Source organism: Puma concolor, chromosome E2 (assembly GCF_028749965.1).
Source record: "Puma concolor isolate L17-30 chromosome E2, mPumCon1.1.hap2, whole genome shotgun sequence".
NCBI lineage: Eukaryota > Metazoa > Chordata > Mammalia > Carnivora > Felidae > Puma > Puma concolor.
The window spans coordinates 6,014,542-6,041,298 of NC_141681.1; the positions used below are offsets into that span (position 1 = coordinate 6,014,542).

At 44.1% G+C, this 26,757-nt stretch overlaps 1 protein-coding gene across 1 annotated transcript in view; it reads right to left on the bottom strand.

Moving 5' to 3' along the window:
- Window positions 1-26,757, bottom strand: part of CDH13 (cadherin 13) — a 1,039,261-nt gene that overhangs the window by 497,272 nt on the left and 515,232 nt on the right. The window contains exon 5 of the mRNA XM_086688815.1: window positions 1,184-1,336. Within this exon, the coding sequence (XP_086544941.1) occupies window positions 1,184-1,336 (153 nt within the window). The remainder of the gene's footprint in view (window positions 1-1,183; window positions 1,337-26,757) is intronic.

Below are 26,757 nucleotides of genomic sequence, written 5' to 3' on the forward strand. Positions count from 1 at the left end.
GCCAAATCTTGTCCTAGAAATCGATCACCACCTTCTGACCCCGAGCCAGGGAAATACACAGGTTGGGGCAACGATGATGGAAGGCAAACATTGTTGGCTGAACCCTGTTCCCATGGTGCCTGCTCACAGCCCGGTGCGCTGCAACCCAAGGAGGGTCTTCCCAGAAAATGTCTGAGAATTCCAACACGTTCCTCAAAGACTGAGCTTACCACCCTCAGAGGCTTGGGTCTATAACACAGGCTGTGAAAATGGAATTTATGGACGGTGTTGTAGAGAAGGTATAGGACTGACCTCAAGCCCATATGAGATTCAGGGCTCACCCCAATATCTGTTTGCCACCGCTTTGGTCTGTGGGTCCCAAATGGGTATCCACTAAAGGATAAAACTATCCTTTTACAAAGGGCCTGCTCTTTCTCCATAAAAAAGCAACTTAATTATTTTTAGAAAAATCAGAAAACACAAAGAAAAAGTCAACAACACACAAACACAACGATTAACATTTTGGTTTTTCCTCTATCGCGTTTCTTCACAAATGTACGCCCGTTGTGATGTGTGAATACTCAATCTGCAGCGCGGATTCCATATGTATTTGTGTGTCTGTTTCCATTAAATACCTTGACTTTCTCCCAAATAACTAGAACTTCTTCAAAATATTTAAAATGGCTGTACAAAGCTTCCTTGCAAAGTTGTGCCATAATTTAACCACTACCCCATTGGTGAATATTTAGCAAAATTGTTTCCATTCTAAGCATGATGTCTTGCTCTAACATTATTGCACAAAAATCTAACTAAATGACCTCCTATTTCCTAAGGATAGATTTCTAAAAGTACAATGATCACATCCAAAGGTTTACACCTTTTATAGCTATTCATTATCAAGCTGGTTTTTGGAAAGCCCAAGTTACCCTAAAGGTTCTGACCTCTTCTGAGATCCCCCAAGAGCCCTCCTCCTCGGCCTCCAGTACCCAAAGTCTCACACAGGCCTGAGGACTCTGTTGATGAGATAGGGCCCCCACTGTTACCCTGTTGGGGTTCAATGCCACTCGGCTCCCACAGAAACACACTTAAAGCCGCACAGCCCGAGGTCTCATGAAACACACAGAAATAACGAGCTCAGTGGGAAGAAAACAGCCTCCAAAAGCCACATGTCGGCATGCAGGGCGGGCACTTGAGGGGCACTCACTTGATAAGTAGCGATCGTTTCTCTGTCCAAGGTCCTTGTCACAGAGACACTGCCCGTGTTCTCATTGATTCGGAAAATTCCTTTAGGCTCTTGATCCACTCCCTTTCCAGTGAGCCGGAACTTAGACCCTTCTGGTCTGTCACTATCGACTACCTGGGCAGAGACACAGAACGACATTTAAGACTCTGGCTGAAAAACACAGAGAAAGCACGTTTTAAACATACCTCGGTGACCAAGGCACTAATCACAGGTGCCAACACAGAGCAGTCAGATAAAGTTGACTAAAGCAGCGTCACCAAAAATAGCATCATCGCTTAACACCTTTCATCCTGAAATGCAAATCTTTGCAGCTTACAGCCAGGGAAGCTTACCAGCATGGGGGTGACATACATCTCGGGATAGATCTAGGAAGGAAATAACTCCAGGAGGTATAAGGTCAGACATTTTTATTATTTGTAACTCTCAAAAAAGAGATTGATTTTTTTTTTATTGTAAGCAAGACCGAATGGACAATGGGGAAAAAATGAGTGGGCAGTCTTTTAATGGGCAGGCATTGGTCAAGGTTCCAACTCTTTACGGAACTGTCATCAACAGCGCCACTCACCCCATTGCTTATAAGGAAGTAGGCACAGTGTTGTAAGCATTTCACGTGCATTTACAAGTTAAAAAAAAAAAAACTCACAACAATGCTGGTGGGAGGGGACGTTATCATTCATACTTAAGGGATGAAACCCCTGAGACACAGGGAGATGTAACTATGGTCACAGCTATGAAAGAGATGAAGAGAGGATTCAAAACCCATCTTCCATTTCTTTAGGGATATTGCTCTGCAACAATGCCAGTTCTGAATTTAAGAGAACCCCCTACAGGTTGTTAGCCTTGATTTGACATTTGAAGATAATTCAGATGATAGAGATTGATGGAGTAAGATAGTTCTAGACAGAGGGAACCGCACAGACACAGGCAGCAGGCAGACGAGAGGGAGCCTACAAAATTCCAGAAACTGGGAGTTATTCGTGGGGTTTGAGTGAGGTTCAGGGTAATTAGGAGCCAAATTTAATTCGTTTTTTTTTTTAATAGCGTTTGAAGATACTCACAGATTTTAATTTTAATAGCGTTTGAAGATACCCAACTAAAGAGAGAATTATTATTTGCATGAATTGGTTCTAGAGTCTGCCCAATTATTCATCTGTATTTAATGTCACTTTATCATCTATATCTGTGAACAAGAATTCGATGGTAACCATGTTTTTCGGTCTGACAATTTAAAGGTCAGAAACAAACATGCAGAACAGTTAAATGAAAGCTATACTGATCCAGCTGTAACCAATTTACAAGTGAACAGGCACCTGGGGAACACTGTTGGAACACTGTCACCTGTACCTGGAGGGTTTCGGTGGCTAGAACAGGAAAGGTGCCTTCTGGTGGAGTCAGTCTCCCTCAGAGGCTGGTCATGGCTGGGGCCCCCTAGCCTGCAATTCCGGCGGCTGCCACCAGGTGGCAGTGGTGCCTAAGGCAGCGTGACCCTTCTACCCAGGTTCCTCTGCCGTGCCCAGTTGAGTCAGAGACCGACAGTTCCACAGAGCAAGTTTTTTCTTTTTTTCTGATTGAAAATTTTACTTAAATACATTGAGAGTTTTGATTAAACACCAATTATCTCTGTTTGCTTTTTTAAGATTAACATAAAATGTCATCTAAAGCAAGATTTAAACTAAGGCATGTGATATCTTCTGAGGAAACGGATTTTTAATCGCTGCTTGACTTGATTTAATCCAACTGATGTTCTCCCCCCTGACCCACTCCCCACTGCTTGGGAGCTCATGAGGTCAGCAGCCTCCGCATATTGGGCTCACCCCTGGATCCCAGTGCCCAGCACAGTGCCTGGCATATGGCAGGAAACAGTGCCAGTATCTGCTTAATAAAAAACACCACCATTCAGACAAACTCATGTCCCAGTCCTAGCTTGGTCTAAGGCCAGCTCTGTGACCTTGAACATGGCCTTCTTGGCTCTTGATTTCCTTATCTGTAAAATGAAGAGAACACCCCTTATTTCTCAGGGCTGTGAGGGTTTAATGAGATATTGTGTGCAAAGTGTACTTCCTGGTGAACAGAAGGGGCTCAATGAATTGTAGCTAATGATACCCATGCTCAGAGTAATAATCGTGACAAAATCGTGCCATCATTGTTATTGGGTAAGACTGAGACTTTCAGGCATAAAAAAACATCTTAGCCATAACATTAAAAAAAAAAAAAATCCCTAAAAGAGGCTTGTGGGTGGCTCAGCTGGCTAGGTGTCTGACTTCAGCTCAGGTCATGATCTCACAGTTTGTAGGTTTGAGACCCGTGTTGGGCTCTGTGCTGACAGCTCGGAGCCTGAAGCCTGCTTCGGATTCTGTGTCTCCCCCTCTCTCTGCCCCTCTCCCACTTGTACTCTGTCTTTCTCCGTCTCTCAAAAATGAATGAATGTTAAAAAAATTTTTTTTAAATCCCTAAGAGAACACATTTCTTTGATTTTTATTTATTTTTAAAATGTGTATTTGTTTTTATTTTGAGAGAGAGAGAGAGAGAGAGAGAGAGCGCGCACCAGTGGGGGAGGGGCAGAGTGAGAGGAGAGAATCCCAAGCAGGCTCCACACCGTCAGCACAGAAACTGATGTGGGGCTCAGTCCCATGAACAGTGAGATCATGATCTGAGCTGAACCCAAGAGTCAGACGCTTAAACAATTGAGCGTTGAGGCACCCAGGTGCCTCACAAACATCTGTGGTTTGGGAAGAGAAGTGCTCTGGAGACAATCTCACTGTGGGAAGGGGCAGCCACACAAAATCTGTTCTGTGTTGTCACCTCCCTCCCTCTGTCCCCCTTTAACCACTTTGGCCCAACTGTGCATTAAAGCCTCTTCCTCTCACTCCCCTGAGCACACCCAAGGCATGCAGTTCCCCTCCAAGGCTGTGCTGGGCAGAGACATAATGTGACAGGAGCCCTACACGAGCTGTTGTGCTGTCCTGCTCCCAGGAGTGGACAGGAGTGGACTTCTGACCGCATCTGGGCCCCAGACAAGGCCTGCTAGGGAAGTTTTCCATGCTCTGACCTCCTTTCCAGACACTTCCCCAGTCAGAGAGCTCTGGGAGCACAGTGATCCAGACCTTCTGGAAGGTCCTGAAGGCTCTCTTGGGTCAACTATGGCCACTCCCCCTCCCTTTTCTCCATTTCTCCACCTGCTGCTCAACACTGAATTCTGGACTCAGAGTTCAGAATTCTGGACTCCCCCCAGGGCCACCTTTTTTCTGCTGAGGTTGGGTCTGGCTAAGTTCCTTGCTCTTGGGGAGCTTGAGTCACTTGACCTCACAGAAGCAGCATCTTGGCTGCTGGATTTAAATGACTTCTTCCCCCAGAAGGAGGAAGTCCCATTGTGAACACCTCTGCTTTGTGCTGCCAATCCACTCTATTTGTATCTTGAAAGGCCTAGATTTAAAAAAAAAATTTTTTTAATGTTTATTCATTTTTGAGAGAGGGAGAGGGAGAGGGAGAGGGAGAGAGAGAGAGAGAGAGAGAGAGAGAGGTGGCATGAGCAGGGTAGGTGCAGAGAGAGAGGGAGGCACAGAATCTGAAGCAGGCTTCAGGCTCTGAGCTGCCAGCACAGAGCCTGACGTGGGGCTTGAACTCTCGAACTGTGAGATCATGACCTGAGCGGATGTCGGACGCTTAACCGGCCGAGCCACCCAGGAGACCCTAAAGGCCTAGCTTTTAACATATATATTGAATCTGCCTGCTGGTCCTCAGAACCGTGTCCACTTTGAAGGAGTGCCCACAGCCACACCAAGTTAGCCCACAGACTAACGAGCACTATGGGGCCACCAGTCCAGGGACATGAAGGGCATCATGCTCCATAGAACCATGGTCTCAAGATATGGTTCCCTGGACCAGCAGGGGCATGGACTCCTTTGAAATTCGACTTCTCAGGCCCCACCCAGAGGCCTGGATCAGGAAGCCTCGGGGTGGGGTCCGGCGTTGTGGGCTTTGTCGAGCCCCTGCCAATTCCCATGAGCATCCCCCCATTTGACAAGCCCCATCTATACTCATTAGAACTGGTTTCCCCTGCTACCATTCAGAGGCCGAAAGAAGTCTGGGTCGTCTTGCTACTCCCCTCTAGACCGATTTTAAACCTACAGCACTGTTAGGAACTATTTTTTTTAAAAAACCTCTTCTCTATGATGTCGTGGAACAGAATTGCTGGTTCCCGAGACTGACATCTCTACCTGCATCGGAACACCGCAGGGCCGGGGGAGACCTTGGAGAGGAAGGCATGGGGTGGAGCTCGGGTCCCAGGGAGAAGCCATGAGTCTGGGTCCTTAGGTGGGACTTCAGAGGGACCCCAGCCCACTCCAGCCTCACTGATCTGGGGAGATAGAGGCATGCAGTGGCCACAAACCCACGGAGGGCCCCCCCCCCCAACCATACCTCGAAGCTGGTTCATGCTAGTCCAGTGGATTTCCAGATGAGCTTTATTACACTATGTAAAGTCCTGAAAACTGCCCAGGGCCATCCTGGCTGCGGGGGGGGGTGGGGGGGGGGTGGGGGGTGGGGGGGTGGGGGGGCTGGGCGGTGGTCCTTCTGTTTTTGTTGTTTAATGTGATGGGATATAAGAAATCCAGGGCACTCCTCCTGTTCAGAACAAATCCTGCCCCGAGTCTCTGCTCAGCAGGAGTTGTTAGCACCCATTATACCACATAGCAAGGCTTCACAATTAGCTGGTCTTTCCTATTACTCTTTGCAATTCAACACTTCTTTTCACAGTGGGATTTCTCTCTCTCTCTTTCTCTCTCTCTCTCTGCCTTACTTACCCTCAGAGTTTGAATGGGAAAAAACGATAGCTAATGATGAGACCGAACTTGGGCTCCGGGTGCTGACACCCGGGAAGGGCGTGTGAATAGCACTCGGGCATCTTGCAGCATACCTGGGGAAAGTGACTTCCCAGGGAGCCATGGGGTGGCCAGCACGCAGGCCTTATCGGTGGCAGAGCACAGCGGGGACCAGAGTCCTCTGCACCAGAGAGGGACAAGAAATATGGAGGCCTGGAGCACGCAGTGATAGGTGGATCTGAATTGCAAAAGGACGTTCATGCTGCATACTTCTTAGGTTTGTGGCCCCGCGATGGACAGAGCAAGGCCCTCTGTTGAATCCCCCAAGTCCTGTTCTAACCTCTGTCCTCTGCTTCCAGCATCAGGTTGAGTGCGGTTTTAAGGTCTTCTTCTATGAATTTATACACATATATGCATTCATAGAATATACAGCAGTTTCAAAATTTTTTACCGAAGTTAGATCATTCTGTATAAATTATTCCACATTCTCCCCCCTATTCAGTGTGGCTGAGATGCATTAGAAAATTTCATATATAAACTGTTTTGGGGGGATGATTTTACATTTACAGAAACGTTTCAAAGATGGTATGGACTTCCCATATACCTTTCACCTAGTTTCCCCAAATGTTAACATCTTATGTAACCATGGTCACAACTGAGAAGTTAACAGTGACACATGGCTCTTAGCTAACTAAGCTCCAGATTCTGCGTATTCAGATTTCACTAGTTTTTCTGCTTCTAGCCTTTTTCTGATCCAAAATCCAATCCAGAGCCCCACATAGCCTTCTGTCCATGTGGTTTTTAGTCGTCCATCCTGGGCATCTGTGTGGGTTCGGACTTTTCCTTAATTGTACTGACATCAGTGTTTTTCCCCTTTGGAAAATATATTCAATATAGAAACAGGACAGTCACCAGGCTTTGTACACCCTGTTTGCTGTAAGAGCTTCTGGCCCCGAAATCGGGTGTCTGTACTCCAACTCAGACCTCCACTAGAGACTTTTGGTTGTTTTGTCCTCAGGGCCTAGAATGGTACATAGGACAATAAATATTTGCGTGCCGAGTAAGTAAGTAAGTAAATAAATAAATAAATGCGATAGTCTCCTCACTGGCTTCCATGTTTCTGATTTCTCTTTTCTCATCTATTCTTTTTAAAAATTTTTAATGTTTGTTTTTGAGAGAGAGAGAGAGACAGAGACAGAGACAGAGTGCAAGTGGGAGAGGAGCAGAGAGAGGGAGACAGAATCTGAAGCAGGCTCCAGGTTCTAAGCTGTCTGCACAGAGCCTGACACAGGGCTTGAACCCACAAACCTTGAGTTCATGACCTAAGCTGAAGTTGGATGCTTAATCAACTGAGCCACCCTGGTGCCTCTCTCACTTCCTGTTCTAATTGCAACCAGAATGGTCATTCTAAAATGTATACATACCTAACCACCATGAGATTCCCAGGCTAGAAATTGTCATGGCTCCCTATTGCCCCCAGGGTCTATTCCCAGGGGCCTTCCTGATGGGTCTCTACCTGCTTCTACAATTCTACCTTTGGCCACAACCAACCACAGGCATTCTGAACTTAGCTCACATTCTCTGGACCTAGGTCAGCTGGACGCCCGTCCCCAAGCCTGTCTGCTGGAGACCCCTCCTCGTCTTCCTGGACTCAGCACCAGGGCCTGCCCACTTACTGACGTTTCTCTTCCCCCTCTCTGCCCTGTTCCGTGAGGAATGAACCTCGTCCTCTGAGCGTAGCCCTGCTCCCTGGCGAGATCTATTCCAGCACAGAGAGCAGATGGCCTCTTTGTTGTTGTTGGTGACTGTCCTTGGGCTATTTATTTCTTATTCTCTTTAAGATTTCTTGGGCCAGGAACAGAGAAGATACTTGATGAAAGCTTTGAGTGAAGACGTGAAACTTGTTTTGCATGTTTTTATGTGATCACAAAATGCTCATAAACCCCAACCCACATATTGAAAATAAAAATAAGGTCTGTTGTACCAACCTTGTAAAAAAATGTGGGGGCGCCTGGGTGTCTCAGTTAAGCATCTGACTTTGGCTCAGAGCATGATCTCATGGGTCATGGGTTCGAGCCCCACATCGGGCTCTGTGCTGGCAGCTCGGAGCCTGGAGCCTGCTTCGGATTCTGTGTCTCCCTCTCTCTGCCCCTCCCTCACTTGTGCTCTGTCTGTGTCTCTCTCTCTCAAAAATAAACATTAAAATAATTTTTTAAAAATGTGGTCACTTTACCTGTGGGGCATCAATGCCTTTCCATTTTTCTTTTTACAAATTCCCAAAGTTACTTCCCAGGCAGTAGTAATGCCCAGGAGCTGGGAAGGGACTTCCAACCCTCCCCATCCCAATAATCTGCTGAGGTCCACTTGTGGGGGACTCTCTGTCTGAGTAGACATTGCGCCTGTCGACAAAGCAGTGTCAAGATGAATACTTTGGCACTTCTTCCCTGTCACATTCAACAAAATCGATGCCTCGGATCCTCCGCTATTTAGAAAATCTGGAGATGTTTCTTTTCAAAGGAGGGAAGACTACGCCCACACACACACACACACACACACACACACACACACACACACACTATGATCAAAAGGCTGAAAACCCAGAAAATAATTAACCCACTCCTCCGCCAGAATCACCAAAGAGGAAAAATCACATGTCAACAGTATAGGTCTTTGGAAGATGGAGAAAGAGGTGTACTTTTTTCCTTCACTCTTAGAATATTTTTGGTTTCAGGCAATGAGGCTATATTACTTATACAGTCAAAATATCACTTTTTTAAACATGTAAGAGGAATTATTGGAGCTTGGCATACATGCGAATTTTGAAGATGTCTATTCCATGTTAAATAGTCGGAAAAAAACCCATTTACTGCCTTCTATAGTTATTAGAAGGCATTTGTTTTATCATTAGATCCATTCCCTAAGGTGATCTGTAAGCACTAATTAATTCCCAGCTGTGGTTTAGTCCTTGACATGCCTTTGAACTCAGCTGTTTGGCTGTCTGGGCAGCTGTTGGATCCATGCCCTTGCCCCACCCTCGTGTTGCTCAGCTACTTGCATACAGTAGGTCATAAATTAGTGAGAACTGGGAAAAACCCAGGGCCAGGAGACCCAATCCCGTGGTGCAGAAACACCGAGCCAGCGCCCTGACAATCCACGGAAGGATGACGAGAGCCAGAGACCCACCGTCTAATCCTGTGGTTCTCATCCTACCTGGGGCTGGCTCTGTTCAGCACCAAGTTCCAAGGGTTCCCATGGTGCCTTGGAGGTCATTGAGGTTGAGGGCAGGCTGGTGCCCTTGGAAAGAAGCACAGATGATGGGACGTCTCAATTCACCATGATGCCTCTTCTAGTAACACCATCATCACACTACTTAGGTTTCTCTTCTTTTATAACAAAGACATTTATGCCTGACTACAGCTTATGCTGAGTTCTGTAGCATTCAATGTTAATTTGTGAGTGGTTTCTTTTTTTACCTTATTTTCTGATAGTTTACACTTTTTTTTTTTTCGAGAGAGAGAGAGAGAGAGAGAGGCAGGCAGAGAGAGGGAGACACAGAATCTGAAGCAGGCTCCAGGCTCTGAGTTATCAACACAGAGCTCAACGCGGGGCTCGAACTCATGGACTGCAAGATCATGACCTGAGCCGAAGTCAGATGTTTGACTGAGCCACCCAGGCGCCCCTATGCTTTTTTGCATATATTCTCTAGGCTGTAGAATTTTTTTATGAGAGTATTTCTTAATTTGTGAGTATTTACACTATTTTAATCATTTATTTCCAACTTACATAATAATGTGGCTTAGGAAATTTCAATTTTTGAGGTTTTAAAAAAATTTTAATCTTTTAAAAAAATTTTCTTAATGTTCATTTTAGAGACAGAGAGAATGCATACAAGGGGGGGAAGGGGCAGAGAGAGAGGGAGACACAGGACCCGAAGCAGGCTCCAGGCTCTGAGCTGTCAGCACAGAGCCCAGTGAGGGGCTCCAACCCACAAACTGTGAGATCATGACCTGAGCTGAAGTCTAACACTTAACCAACTGAGCCACCCAGGTGCCCCTTAAAAAAATGTTGTTAGTGGCTGAGTGCGATATCATCTTTACTAAATGATACATTGACACACAGAAGGGATAAGTATTATACAGCATTATTCATAATAGCAAGATATGGAAACAACACAAGTGTCCAACAATGGATGAATGGATAAAACGTGCTGTATCCATGAAATGGAATATTACTCAGCCTTGAAAAGGAAAGGAATTCTGACACATGCTGTGATATGGATGAAACTTGAGGACATGCTAAGTGAAATAAGCCAGTCACAAAAGGACAGATGTAGGATTCCACGTATCTAAATTTCTAAGTGGCACAATGCTGTTCTCACTGCAGGAGCTCAGTTTCTGTTTGTTAAAAATATACACCAAACTCTTACCACCTCTCACTCAGCCTCATGGTCAGTTTTTCTTCCATGACTTTTTGTTTTCTTAATTTTTAATGTTTACTTATTTTTGAGAGAAAGAGAGACAGAGCGTTCGTGGGGGAGGGGCAGAGAGAGAGGGAGACACAGAATCCAAAGCAGGCTCCAGGCCCTGAGCTGTCAGCACAGAGCCCGACACAAGGCTCGACATCATGAACGCTGAGATCTTGACCTCAAAGTCCTACACTTAATCAACTGAGCCACCCAGGCGCCCCACTTCCATGACTTTTCCTTCCTCTAATACACTGTCTCTCTCCACCTCCTTTTTTTCCATTCAAAGCGTTTATTGACCATTTATGAGTCCCAGAGTGTTTGTAGACCTCCACAGGCTCTCAGTTCTATGCATTCTTTGAAGTCTAGATCATGCAAGAGCACAGATGTGCTGAAAGATGCCACAGAAGATCAGAGAAAGAGAGTCATTTTGAATCCTTCAGGCATTGTACCTTGCTTGTCTGGACCCAAAGTTCATTCATTGCCCATTAGTATCACACTTTTGGACCCCTTTGTGTCCAAGAGAATAACTGGGATCCTTAGAAGTCACTTCTTGAATTTCTGGTTTCTTAATGCAGGCTGTGAGTTATACTCCCTTTCTCATTGGGTCCCTTCAAAATGTCTTCCTTGACCTTGACTCTTCTTGTTCTACAATCAAGATGGTCCCTGAAATTTCTGGTAAAAACTCCACATCTTCTATACTTGCTGTCTAATCTATTTATGACTCAGATATATGATAGTAGGAAGTGGTCACTGAAGCTGTGTCTAAATACTCTGTCTCCTCTCCTTCTTGGCACATAGTAGGACTCTATTTCCCCGATACATGACATTGCTTTTGGCGATGTGACTTGCTTTGGCTAATGAAGTGTGACTGAAAGTGCTATGTGTCACTTTAGCTAATTCTAGGCAAAAGCTTTAAGAGTTATGACATGCTTATCCATGTCGATTTTGCCTTCTCCATGTGACCAGCAATTTCCAGATAATAGTGACTTCGTCAACCTAGATCTGAGGGAAAGAATGATAACGAGGAGGAGCAGAGCCCACACCTAACTCTCAGTGGACATGGAGGTTAGTTAAGCCTCTGTTACTTTGATCAACTGAAATTAGGATTTGCTTATCACCGCAGCAGAGCCTGCCTATCCTCACTAATGCACAGAGGGTTTAAAAGAAGAGGGTGGAAAGATAGGTAAAAATATGTCTGCATCCCAGCTCAGAGCTCACAAGCAACATGAACTTTTGTAAGCAGTGTGGCCTCTCTGAGCCTCATACCCATTCTCTGCAAAATGGGCGAAATGATGTCTCTCCCAAAAGGATTATGGCAAGTAAATGATCCGAGAGATATGCAACGCATAAATACATAAAATATTCAATAATTTAAGGTAGTTGTTCTTTTTATAACTATTAAATGGTGATGATGATGGTGATGATGAAGAAGAAGGGGAGGAGAATGACAGAAGCTACCTTTCACTGAACACAAACTCTTTGCCACACTTTATTCGAAACATTTTACACACAGTGGTTTATTTAATCCTTACAACAACTCAGTGGAATAGGTATTTATACTAATCTTCACTTTATGGAGGAAGAAACTGAGTCCCACAAGCCTTGGCAAAGTTAGCTAGGGAATAACTTTGGATTTGAATCCAAATATCCAGAACCCATGGTTTTAGGCCCAACTCCATATGGCCAACTAATGGATGTGTGCTGGCTTGTGTGGGAGCAGCCCAGAAATAGAATCAACAAAGATTCAGAGCCTGGCGCTGTTGACAGTGTTCAGGTCTGGCTTCCTCGTGACATGCCCCCCCCCGCCCCTTAAGGCTGAGAGCAGAGATGTTCATCTCAGGCCTTATGCCAGTGACAGAGCCAACATTAGGGACTTTCAAGTCTCCATTCCCAGATTTATATGTATCCAATGGGTCACCCATTCTCTCCATACATCAAATTCTTGGCAGGAATATCTTTACCTGCTCACACCCTCTTAGCTTTGTCATAGTCATGGCATAATGTGGAGGTTTCTGCATGCATTCTGCCATCTAAAAGGATAATAAATTAATCATGCCCCTTGGGCACTGTTGAAATATACACACTTAATCTCTTACCAACTTTCCCTCGCCATTGCTCAGCTCCTCTCCTTTCCATCAGTTCAGATTTTTACAGTTCCCAAAGAAATATTAAACCAAATATTTATGCACTCATCTGAACCACAGTTCAGAGAAAGCAATGTAACAAAATCAGCATTATGAACCTGGAGCGATTCCCGTTTGGAAGTAATAAACACGAACAATTGAACAATTTCTCCCTGGAAATGCATGTTGGCTGCCCTTTTGCCAAGAGTTTCAATACTTATTCTTATTATTCTTATAATTCAGGACAAATTTTAATGTTAAGTCTGATGCTTGGAAACACATGCAGTGTCAAATATAAATAAAATTTCAATCATTTTCAATTGAAAGCTTGGCATTCTATTCTGCCTCACATGCACCTTGGTTACAAGGACCTGTGCATGCCTTTGAAGTTCCTCATTCCCTGAAGCAGTAACTATCTCCCACAATTGGGTCACATATGATTGAAATCTTTCTGGGAAAGATTTCACTTTCAGAGAAAATTCAGGCTCCTTCAGTAGTTCATTTTACAGCCCATCCCTATCTTCAGCCTCAACTGTTGCTTTGTCCACACATATCCTCCTATCCTGTTTTTCTGCCATTTCCCCCAAAATGCCTTTCTTGGGCCTACCCCTGTTTCAGCCCTGGGGTTACTCTCCGATGAACCAAAAGGTTCCTATCCAAAAGCTGAGCCTGGCCAATCAGATAATCTCCTTAGGAAGCCTGGTGTTGGGACAGGAAGAGACTGAGTCGGTTAGCTAAGCAAGGGTTGTGGAGCCTGAAAGTCTTATCAGGATAAAAGCCAAGTGTACCATTTTGGGGAGGCCCTTTCAGACCCTAAGTATAGACCTTGACAAAGAACATGGTCTACTTGGAAAACAGAAAGGGAAGACAGTGGATATCTGTGTATATATGAAGCCATTTTGGGCTCAAGCCCTGTAGATGGTGAATTATCCTCTTCGGCATTACTTAATTTTATGCCTCAGGCTTCATCTTTAAATTATATTTTTCTACCAAAATATCACAGTCCTCTTTCCCAGTGGTGTCTGGCAAATGGCTTTAATTCACCAGGTTATTACCAAGTGTATATCTGTATAACTCATTCCTTCACTGTCCCTGACTTCTCTAATTATATTCATTTATTTAGTCAGGACTTCCATGACCACCTTATTAAAAAAAAAAATAGTGGCTTCCCTTCCAACATTATCCTCTATGTCAATGACCCTGCTTTGTTTTCCTTCATAGAACTAACCCATCATCACCTGACATAGTTATCTGTTTGCTATCTCTATTTACCATTAAAATAAATGTTCCATGTTATTAGGGAATTTGGTCTTTGTTCATGGCTGTGAACAGAGCATGATGTATAGTAGACACTTAAATATTTTGTAATAAGTAAAGAAGCTACGTAAAGAGAAAAAGTGAAATGAGAGACCACATGGTAAAAAAGGAAAGAAGTACACAAATTAATGAACTTGCATAGCTTTCATTTGATTTCATGATTTCAAAATGGCTTATCAATTTCTGGTAAAGACCAGCTTTGCTTCTTGGGCTTGAGATATGAGAGATACTCTGGTATCTTCCTACGAGAGTCATTTAGAGTGGCTTGCCTAATTAAATGATCCCAATGAAACACACGCATTTTAAAGAGTAGAGCGGTGTGCTTCCTGAAAATTTACAGGCTCATGGATGAAATGAGATCAACTTGGGTGAACATCTTTATAAAATACGGTTTTTCTAAGGGAAGTCCAACAAGAAAGGATCATACAAACTACAAGTCAATAAAGACTTTGGCAAAGGGTTTCATAAGTTGCACAATAAATGGAAGGCTCTTGGTGGGGGTTGTGTATGGATTGTGGGTTCCTCTCAGGTTATGGTAACTAATCCTTTAAAACAGTCATGGGTAAATAACTGTCCAATAACTGCCTTGTGGGTGATTACTCCATAACAGATCATGTTGTATGGTGTGTTCTCTCCAAGGGATATGGGGACGGGTAGAGGTTACGTGACGTAGGGACCCTAAAGGAAGCATGTATTTGAGGGAGAACCAAGGTGGTCTGTTCTATATAGGATTAACACAGTGAAGCCCCTTAAGTGATTGGAGACATAGAGAGATGGGGGGGGGCATAGTTTTGGGCATCACCTAAAGACCTGCAAAAGAGGAGATTGGCTTAGTTTTGTTGTTTCAGGAAAGTCAATCAATACAAGTTACTGAACAGATAGATTTCAGCTTAAATGGAGGGAAACATTGTGAGGTTGGAGAGCATTAGCTGATGGCATGAGCTGTCTGGTGATGGAGAAGCCTGCCACTGGACACTGTGGTGTCCAGGCCCACACCACCCGCTGGTAAAGGTGCTGTAGAGGTGACCCATGCCAGATAGACTCTGAGGCTGTTTCTCATTCTCAGTTGCTATGGACCCTTCAGGCTGAAGCTTGGAGCAGTCCTCAACGGGTGTGGATCAGTGCTGCATGGTAAGGAATGAGATACCATCCATGGATGTCTGTTTATACCTAACTCAGCCACTCTCCACCCGTTGCTGGGCAAGGATTCTCGCCCATTCCCTTTAACTCCATTTCTCTGTGTACCAAACAATAGCCACCCCTCCTGCCTCCACTGTGCAGTGGTTTAGATAATGGTTTGGTGTCAGCTTATGCTCGGGCTCTAGTATGTCCTTGGTTTTGAACTTGAGTGACCCTCTCATCCATCTGAATGTCAGTTCTTCAGTTCAATGAGGGTAAGAGATCTGAGCTCCCAAGGTCATGGTGAGCACAGGGTACTATGGCTGGCAAACAGTAGGCACTCAGCAAATACTAACAATTACCATCTGAGTATATCTAAACATGGCAGCATGTCAATATCAGGAAGAGTAACTTTATAATTAAGAGGATTTTTAAAAACCTTCAAGTTGCATCTTAGGTAATAACTGCTTTCACTGAGGTCTCATAAATGTCAGGCACCCTTGCTAAAGTTCTGGTAGTTTTTTTGTTTGCTTGTTTGTTTTTGCCAGGTAGTTACTATTATTTCTGTTTCAAGGGTGGGGAAAGTGAGACTCAGTAGGCAAAGTCATTGGTCCAACTGGGTTAAGCAGCTAGTTCTGGGGCGGAGCCAGACATGGAAACCTCTGAGACCAGCTGAGCCAATCCAGAAACACAGAGGCTGGTGTGAAGCCAACCCCTGGCTGCGTGATTCCTCACAGCTAGACCAGATGCCTCCTCGAGGAGCAGGGCTGGTGCTTCAAGGCTTTCACCGGATTAGGAAGGGGAGAGCTGGGTTTTCTTCGCAGGGATCCTGTTGAGCAGACAAGCATGCTCAGACCCCAAGCCTGCACACCACAGTGGGCGCTCACTATTACAGGGCCCAGGGCCCCAGCCCATATGTGCTCGCATACACGCTATGCAGTGGTAAATGAATGCATGCGCAGTCCTGGCGCTTCCTGACTCGAAGCCAAACAAATTTACACAGGCTCATTTGTCAGCTGCCTAAACCCCCTCCCTCCCAGCCAAGCTCAACCCGCCTCCCAAGTTCCTTAGTTGTTATAAGCTTATCACAGAAGTAAATCAAAATGTTCTCAAGAGGAGAAGAAAAGATAAAAGCAAAAAATGCAACATCCCCAAGAGAGGAATATTTTTTATAGTTCCACAACTCTAGCAATTCTGTCTTAAAAAAAAATCCATTATTTAATTTTAGTACCACGGAGGTGCTAGTGATGAATAATGGCTCCTCTTCCACCTTCTAGTATTTCTAAAATATTAATACTGGTTGGATACCTCTCTCCTAAGGGGAAGTAGGACTTGAATCTTTTATAGGCTCCTGAGCCTTGCTCCCATCCTATGAATTTATTCGATTACTTACTACCAATCATATGCTCTGGGTTCTTCAAATTATGTCTGCACCAAAAGAAGGGGGCCACCCAGTGAGGTGGAGAGGGTAAAACAGGTTTCTAAATAATCCCTTTCTCATTATTTTCTTTGTCTAAACCTCTATTCTTTTATTATCCATCAAGATGCACCTCCTATCTCTACACTAGACTTGGGCTGTGAATCACAAATGAAATCACAATGAGACCTCCAGCTCCTCAGCCTCTGGGTCAAATGTCCATCTAGGCTAACAGCGGTTCGTACATCATTAGCTGCAAACTATTGATGTTAAGTTTCGAGCGCTGAGTCCCAACTGATTAATTCTTGAACAGGTCATAACGTTGGGTGTGTCTGTGCGTGTGTGTGTGTGTGTGTGTGTGTGTGTGTGTGTGTCTGTGTGTAGTGTGTGTACATGTGTTCACTCTCCCTTTACACTTGGGGTGTAAGAGAAGAAGGAATGGGGAGATGGTTTCAGAACAAACATGTCATAGTTGGCAATAAAGTTTTTAAAGTAAAAAATCAGGAATACTTTCTTTGCCTTTACAAAACTAACATAGGTACACTAAGTAAAATCTGGAAAACAAACCAAAGTAAAAGGTAGAAAAACAAGATGCTGTATGTCCCAGCATGGACGCTGAACGCTACAACTATTTGAAAAATGTTGATGCCTCCCTTCCAGTCTTTTAAATGCATACCACTGCATAAACACATTTTTAATTCATTTTTTCTTATTTTGAAATAATGCAGTTGCAAGAGATATTTTACCCAGTTTCTCCCAATGCTACCATTTTGCAAACCTATAGAAACAATATTACAGCCGGGATATTGACATTGATGTAATCCATGGATTCTATCCAGATTTCCCCAGTTTCATTTGTACTCATTTGTGTGTGTGTGTGTGTGTGTGTGTGTGTGTGTGCGTGTGCGCGTGCATGCGTGCACATCTAGTTCTACTTAATTTTGTTCCATGTGTAGGTTTAATCTACACATGTTCCATCAGCACAAAGACCCCCTGTGGCCATTTACAACCACACTCTCCTCTCTCCCAAATACCACCTACCTCTACGTCCCTAGATCCTGGCAATCACTAATCTGTTCTCCTTTCCCATAATTTTGTCATTTGGGAAATTCCACATAAATGAAATAATACAGTATGGAACCTTTGGGATTGGCTTTTTTTTTCTTTTCCCCACTCAGCACAATTCCCTGGAGATTCTTCCAAGTTGTTGTGTGTCAAGAATTTCATTCATTTTATAGCTGAGTGGTATTCCACTGGATGAGTGTTCCGGCTTGCTTAACCATTCACCTGCTGAAGGACATCCGGGCTGATTTTAGTTTCTGGCAATTATGAAGAAAGCTGCTATGAACATGCGTGTACAGGTTTTTGTGTGAACACAGTTTTCACTCCTCTGGGAGAGATGTCCAGGAGTGCAATTGCTGTCTCCTGTGGCAATTGCATGTTTGTTTAGTTTTACAGGAAACTGCCAAACTGGTTTCCAGAGTCATCGTCCCTTTTACATTCCCATCCTCAGCATCTGAACTATTCAGTTTCCTGCATCCTCACTGTCATTGACTGTACCCACTATCCTTTTTTTTAACCATCCCAATAGGTGGGTACTGATAGCTCTTTGTGGTTTTATTTTGAGCTGTGTGTGGTTTTGTGTCTCCCTCATGGGTAAAAAGGTTAGACATCTTTTTGTGTGCTTACTTGCCATCTGTAGATCCTTTTTGGTGAAATGTCTGTTCATGTCTTTTGCCCATTTTCTAATTAGGTTGACTAGGGATTTTTGCTGTTGAATTTTGGGAGTTTGTCATGTATTATACATACGAATCCTTTGTCACATAGGGGGTTTGTCAGTGCCTCTCCCCAGTTGGTAGCTTGTCTTTTCATCCTTTTAACAAGATTTTTCCTAGACCAAAAGTGTAAAGTTTTAATAAGGCTCGACTTGTCAAATTCTCCTTTTAGGAACCTCACGTTCTACGTCAAGTCTAAGAACTCTTTGCCTGGCCCTGAATCCTTCAGATTTTCTCCCATTTGTTCCTAAAGTCTTCACGGTTCTACATTTTACATTTCCATCCATGATCCATTTTGAGTTAGCTTTTATATAAGGTGTGGGGTTTAAGATCAAGTTCACTTTTGCCTATGGACATCCAAGTGCTTCTGTGCTCTGTGCAGAAGGACCACACCCTTCTCATCGAATTGCTTTTGCACGTCTATTAAGAATCAGTTGGACGTATTTATGTGGATCTCTTTCTGGGTTCTTCATACTCTTCCACTGATCTTCGTGTCTTCCTCTACTGCACTACATCATCTCAACTACTGTAGCAGCTACATAGTGCAAACATCAGGCAGTGTGATTCCTCCAGCTAAATCCTTCTTCTTCAAGATTGCGAAGCTAACCTGGGGCCTGTGTCTTTCTACATCAGTTTTAGAATAAGCCCGTCTCTGCCTATAGAAAACCTTTCTGGGATTTTGATAAGGATTCCCTTAAAGCATAAATATCTCTTCTTTCCCTCTCTCTCTCTCAATATATATATATATATATATATATATATATATATATATATATACACACACACATACATATACATACATATATATACATACATACATTTATTTTTATATATATACATATATACATACACATATATACACATATATACATACATACATTTATTTATATATATACATAAATACATATATATACATATATACATATATTATATACATACATATACATATATATACATATATACACATATATACATTATATATATACATATATACACATATATATATACATATATATATAAAACTAACATTTTCCTTATTAGTACTAGCTTCTTTTTAATGGCCACCCAACATTTTATTTTATTTTATTTATTTATTTTATTTTAGCCACCCAATATTTTAAAATAGATATTCCATTATTTAGCAACCACTTCAATAATAATGGATGTTTGACTCTTTTCAATAAGGAATAATGTGAAAAAGCTATCAACTACATCTTCCTGTGAGAAAAGAAAATCTTCTGCTTTTTGGATTATTTCCTTAGGATAGATTCCCAAAAGTAGGGATCACTCAAAGAGGAAGAACATTCTTACAGTTATTTCTATTTGGATATTCTCGCACACATTTTACCTATACAGGCAAAGTAATATAATTTGCTTTTTTTTTAATTTCAAAAACTATTTTTAATGTTTATTTATTTTGAGGGGGTGGGCAGAGAGAGACAGAGACACAGAATCTGAAGCAGACTCCAGGCTCTGAGCTGTCAGCACAGAGCACGACGCGGGGCTCGAACTCACAGACCACTAGATTATGACCAGAGCTGAAGTCAGGCGCTTAACTGACGAGCCACCCAGGTGCCCCATATTACCATTAGCTTTAAAATTTCATTTTGTTATGGGTTTGAACATCACAGTGGGACACATGCTCATCAAGGAAGAGAAAGCCGATTGTCAAACGGTGAATAACGAGCGACCACACCTCCTGAAATGCTGCTGACTCCATACCCGCCTGGCCGCCTCTGGCCCACCTCCTCACAAAGTGCGGCCTCACACCTGCTCTTGGGGATTCCTCCCAAGTACCCAGTGATGGCAGGTAAGTAAAATCAATTCCTATTTCATCTACTTTAGGACAGCCATTTGCCACTAAACCTTTTTTTTTTTTTTTAATCTCTTTTCATCCTAAAGAAGAAAAGATTTAGTTAAATCATTTTCTTTTTACCCAAGCAAGGGAGAGGGCAAACTGACCAGTTCATCTGTCTCTTTATTGTGTGTCTGTGAAAATGGCTGTTTAGAGATGGTCCTGAATGGAACTCGAGGAATATGCACCTGGCAAGGTGATCAATGACAGTTTGGGCGGGCTGACATGGCTCCATTTGTTTCCATCCTTCCTAACTGGGGTTTCTCTTTGTTCTTTAATGGAGGTAAGGGATCCATGGAGAGACAGGAAAATAATGTGGTTTTACTTTCTACACAGTCATTTTTCTCTTAAAACTTATCCTGGATCTTCCTTGCTAACAGAAAGCGTGGTTACCCTTAAATTGCAAGTCTTAAAAGCCAAGGTTCTCCTTCTGAGGACTCAGGACAGAGGTGACCTCTGTGGCCATGTCAGGGTGCACTTGAATCCTTCAGGGTATCCAGCATGGCTGCAGCCAGAAGGAAGGAAATCCCAAGGTCACCTGGGCCATGCCAACATCATGTTATTTAGAAAAAGTTGGTCTTCACATTCTCAGATGTGGGGATCAGGTATCCTTGAGGATTGTAAGGTAGAGAATCACTCCAGCTATGAATACGGGAGGCAGAAAATAAACCCTTGTGTGAACGGCAGTCTTTCTTCCTTTCTTTCTTTCTCTCTTTCTTTCTCTTTCTTTCTCTCTTCCTTCCTTCCTTCCTTCCTTCCTTCCTTCCTTCCTTCCTTCCTTTCTTTCTTTCTTTCTTTCTTTCTTTCTTTCTTTCTTTCTTTCTTTCTCTTTCCATTGTAGAGAGAGTAGAAAGAGAGACAGAGAGTGAGCAGGGGAGAAGGAGAGACGGAGAGAATCTTAAGCAGACTTCATGCTCAATGTGGAGCCCGACATGAGGCTTGATCCCACGACTCTGGGATCATGGCCTGAGTTGAACTCAAGAGTCGGACACTCAACGGATTGAGCTACCCAGGCGTTCCAACAGCAGCATTTCTAACAGCAGTATTTGATTCTTTTTGATGTCTCTACCCATCTTGTGGGGGCAAGGGACAAAGAGGAGAGAGGTTGATATTAGTTAAGTGTCTGCTTTGGGACAGACAACTTGCTAGGGGCTTCTCTTGTACTTTTACATTAACTTTCATAATCTAAAGAGGCACTGTTGGCCCCATTTCACAGAGGAGGAAAAAGAGCACTAAATAGCTGGAGTGAATTTTCCAAGAAGAGCTGTCAATTAAAGCTAGGTTTGTCTGTTGCCAGGTCAAGTTCTATTTCCACCACCCCTGAGTGAAGATGCAGAGGAAGACAGAAAAGGAGCCAGTGATTTAAGTCAGAGGCAGATACACCAATGAGCCCATGAGACGACAAAGATAGGAAGCCTCAAGCTCTCTGACTCTGAAAGTCGCTTTTGCACAAGTGAATGGAATTTGGAGATTGGGGGAAAGGTCTCTGGGAGACCCTGTGTGCTTCCACTGGGAATGGAGTCTCATCCCCCTCCAGCCTTCAGAGGACCTGGGGTCTCCTCCAGAAGAGTCGAAATTTCCCACCCCCAATGGAGAGGAAAGAAATACAAACAATCCTTGTCCTGTGCCCAGGTGCAGGGTTCAGAAAACACCACCGGCAGGCTCAGCCATGTCATAAATCATTAATTATCTGTGTGTCAGAGAGCACGCGCTATGGATCTCTCTATCCCCAGCTCCTTCCCCTTCTGCCTTCAAATTGGGATAATACCCATTTGGAGGGTTGCTCCAAAGATTAAAATAGAGATAATTTAGGTAAAGAGCCAGCATCTGGGATGGCTAAACCTCTATTAGCAAGGTAGCTATTATCAAGAACACCCTGCCACCTTTTCAAGCAAGGCTTCAACATTTCCCTGGATTCTTTTTGTTTGTTTGTTTGTTTTTTAATGCTTATTTATTTTTGAAAGAGAGAGAGAGCAGGGGAGGGGCAGAGAAAGAGGGAGACACAGAATCCGAAGCAGGCTCCAGGCTCTGAGCTGTCAGCACAGAGCCCGATGCGGGCTTGGGGCTCAAACTCACGAGCTGCAAGATCATGACCCGAGCCGAAGTCAGCCGCTTGACTGAGCCACCCAGGCGCCCCAACATTTCCCTGGATTCTAACTACCCTTCAATTCACAGTGGCTCATGTCCAGGCAGACTCACTTGACTGACCAGAGAAGCCAGGCAGTTAGGTAAGTGCCCTGGCCCTGTGACACCCACATTCCACTTAGAACTCTCCCCGGAAGCCTCCATCTTGGCCAAATATCGCACTAAACAAATATATAGTTTTGATGTTTCTTTAAGAGATAGTTTCTGTGGTTTTTGGGGTAAAGGCACATGCACCATTTAAACTCTGCAGAGAAAATCCGACCTTTTCTTGTAAGTATGGTTTCCTCTGTGTCTAATACAGTTCTCAGCCCATCCACACTTATTGGGCTCTTGTCGGGGAAACGGTGCACTGGCGTGCACATTTTGGGCCACCTGGAGAACAAAGTCCTCTCAGCCTTCCAGAGCTCACAGCCATGGGGGTGGCGGAGGTGACACATGACACAAATTCCCCCTCAGTCCCACATTTCGAGCTCCCCACTGAATTCGGCAACACAGAACAGCCAAAGCTAAGTCCGTGCAATTAACCATGGAAATTTGGCTCCTGCTGGTACCCTCATTCACTTTTCTTTTTTGGATATGGCTCTGGGGAAATTACTTCTCTCGGAGCGCGATGTGCTTTTTATGGGGGGAGAGAGTTAGAATCACACAAAGCACCATAAGCAAGATCTCATCTTGTGACAATAGCCAAAAAAAAATAGTCAAAAAAAAAAAAAAAAAAAAAAGGACCGGTCCTATTGAACAATTCTTCCAAAGGCCACAACTCCCAACAGCTCAAGGCAGCAGACCCCGAATTCTGTTTCTTCCCCATATTCTCCACAGAGATGAGCCCACAGCGCCATCCCCACATGTAACCCACACTCAGCAGTTACCTGTTGAATACTGTGAGGGAGGAATGCTGTGGATACGGAAGAAGCCACGCTCGTGTCTACAAAGTCTCCTTTCGAAGGCTTTAGGGGCGAGAGGAAGGGTTCTCACCTGAGCGGGATCTAGGTTCTCTGCCAGATGCTGTCAGTAACGTAAGAGCAACTAAGAGGTCAGTGCTGCCTGGTGTCTTTAGATCCATTTTGACCTTCACATTAATCCCATATGTTTTCCTGTCTCTTTTTGTTATTAGATGCCCTCCAGGAGACAGGTGGCTTTATCATCCCCATTTTACAAAATGGGCACCTGAGTCACAGAGCGGTTAAGAATTTTGGCCAAGTCTCCATAGGTCTGCATCAGCAACAGCCTAGATGAGCTATGAACACCTATGATTTATTATGAGCTTATGTCCCAGTGGTGCTAAACACTTAACATGTTTTATCTCATATGACCATCTCCAAACTTGGCAAGGTAGACTCTTACTATCTCCGTATTATTGGCAAAAAACCTCTCAGGCTTGGGCAGGTTGGGAAACCTTCCCTGAGGATTACATAAGCTTTTCTTCCCCTTGAACCTTTGCTCTGAATCACTACATTAAGCAACTAGATCGATGATTTACAAAGAGATTAACCCAATAAGAACATTCCTACTCCAAACGTGCCCTGTAGGTGACCAAAAAGAGTAGATGGAGAAATGGCCACGGCCATTGTTTGGGCCAACTTAGTAATTATGTAGTAACAAAAGGGGATTCAATCAATTGCTTAGCAATTAGCCATTATGAGAAGATGAGGGGAAAGAAATCCAATTGACTGTTTGGTAGAGCAGGAAGCATTTTAAATGTCACCACAGTGAGAGAAATATTTGCAGATTTGTCTTCATAATGGTTAACTAATTGCAATCTTCAAATTTTATTGCCTTGGAAAAATAATTCATGAGACGGAGTGGTAACACTTGGGGCTATTTCTCCTTTTAGCATCAAAGGGAGGCATGCGCATTGATCAATCCCTATCATCTAAGACCCTCCCCCCTAAGGAACAGCCTCCCTGGGGTAGAGTCAATGTGCCATTCAGCATTTTATCATCTATATGTGCCTGGTACAATGTGGGGGCATATATATGATAGGTGCTCAAGACATGCTGGCACCTATTGATTAAAGTTGAACAGAAATGCTGGGATCTGTCCCCCAACACCGAGCTCCCCACTCTACTGAAATTCTAGAGCTGAAATGCAGCTACAACTTCAGGGAAAGTTGGTGGCTATGGATTACCTACCTGGCAGGCTACCCAGCCCCTTGTGGCAGCAGCCCTCCCACATGCCCCATGACAATCAGCTAGTGCCACCATCATTGTGTCATGATGTCCTCCACTCCTACCCACAAAGGGATGTGGTTCTGGCCAAATTGAACCTATTTCTCTGGCCTTAGATGGCTTCATTAAAGGGTATTTGCCCAATGTTGGATCAAACATTATTCTCCCCAGGCTTTTCTTCGAGAGCTGTGAGGGGGGCGGGGTGGAGGGATGCCTTTGGTGATGATGCTAGGAGGCTATTTGTGCTGTTGGGAGAAAGTCCCCATGCAGAAGAAGAGAATGAGGACAGCATACAAAGGGGGAGCGGCACAGCAAGTGTTATTATTCAAATCTGGGACCCAGTTGGTCTAAAGCCAGATGCATCACTGGATTTCCTGGTTTGGGGGTCAACAAACACCATTTTGCCGCAGCTATCTGAATATGTTTCAGTTACATACAACCTCCTACATACAAGTTCTGATGAATACAATCCCTTTCCTGCTACTGCAGTTAGTTTTGCTTTGGTTTGTTAGTTTGGGAGCAACCAAAAAAAGAAAGAACCAAAGTGTGAGAATAGAATTTGGAAGTAGGCTCCAGAGGAGGGTTAAAACTCTGAGCTAAGACTTTGGGAACTCTCAGGGAAGCTGGGTGCAAAGCAATCCTGTTCCAAGGGGAGATCCTGCATGAGGGGCTGGAGGGAGGGGCTTGCAGCTGAGTGGGATGCTGGAAGGACACATGAGGCAGGAAACCACAGAGTCCCAAAGTCAGAAAGGGCCCCCAAATTATGATGGGACACACACACACACACACACACACACACACACACACACACACCCATAACGCAAGTTTTCATGTTATCTGCCACAAAACAAACAAAAAAAGAGAATTTTCTTGAAACAGACAATTGAGTTCCTTTCTAAAGATTCTGTCAAACATAGCTAATGAAAATGGAAAATGCACCATGCTGTATTACTAATGCGAGACGAGTAAATGTCAGTGAGCTTCTATGACAAGATTCCATCCTTAGAGTGGAAGTTAGAAATATAGCTTCACCAATGGCCTTGCTCCAAACTTCCCAGGCACTCAAGGTCTTGGTCAGTGATGTGCAAACCTGACTCCGACAAACAAGGGAAACAAAAGATAGTAGCGTGTCAAGCAGCTGAAGAAGGCACAGTAAACCATAATAATTGCTTGTAAAATTTTACGGTTGGTCATTAATCTTAACCACCTCGATTTCTAAAAAGAAAGATTCATACTCTTTTTAAGTAGAGAAAATTTGAGTTTATGGGAAATTTAATAATATTCGTGCTGATGCAATAAGAAATCCCAAAAGTCTTAAATTGTTTTGTGGACTTTGGAGTGGAGGCAGCCTGTTGTAGTAGAAAGAAGACAGGACTGAGAGACCCGTGGCCAGAGCCTGACGTGAGGCTGTGAGCCAGTCCCAAATCTCTCTGAGCCTCAGTTTCCTCATCCAGGAGATGGGGGTGGCGCCAGCTTCTTTGCAAAAACCACAGGGATAGAAAAGAATGCAGCCAAGTTCACAGAGGCACATGGCCTGGCATGGAGGAACGACACTGGATAGAAGAGCTGTCAGTCATCACTCCGAACATTTTCCACACATCAGGAATCTGATCGTGATCACCCCTCTCCCTTCCACCATTGAGCCCCCACCATTTGTAGAAGCTGAGTGATTGCAGCTGCCCCCTTTGCTCACCTGCTCCTTTCTCCATCCATCAGCCAGAGAGATTCTGTAAAGGACACTGGATCTGAAAACCCTCCTGTGGTGTGGATTTCTCTCTCAGAATAAAAGCCAGAGGTGTTCTGGTGGCCCACAAAGCCTCACCTCTTCTCCTGTCCCCTTGTTCCTTCTGTTCCTGTCCCCATCTCAGCTTCCCTGCTGTTTCCAGAACATTCCACACTCCCACCTCAGGCTTTTGCTTCCTTCTTTCCTTCCATCTAGGCTTCTTGAGCCTGAGGTAATGCCTGCACTTCACCCATCATCCCCAAAAAGGCTTTAAAATTGCAACCTGCCCCCAATCTCTAGCCTTTGCTTCCCTATATCCCCTGTCACGCCATTTCTTCCCAACTGGCCCACCATGTATTTCGTTAACTTTTATTCGCTGGCGTCCCTTTGTAGAAGGTGGACCCTAAGAGGGCAGGATTGGTCTGCTCTGCTCACTGTTGTATCCACACAACCTACAGCAACACTCATCACACAGCCAGCGCTCAATGCCTTTTTGCTAATTGGGGACGTATGTCACTGAACTCCTCCCAGTCACTGTTCCTGCTCACGAACCACCTCTCCTGGGCTGCAGCAACCTGCTCACTCGCCCAGTCGGAATTTCCCCTGCC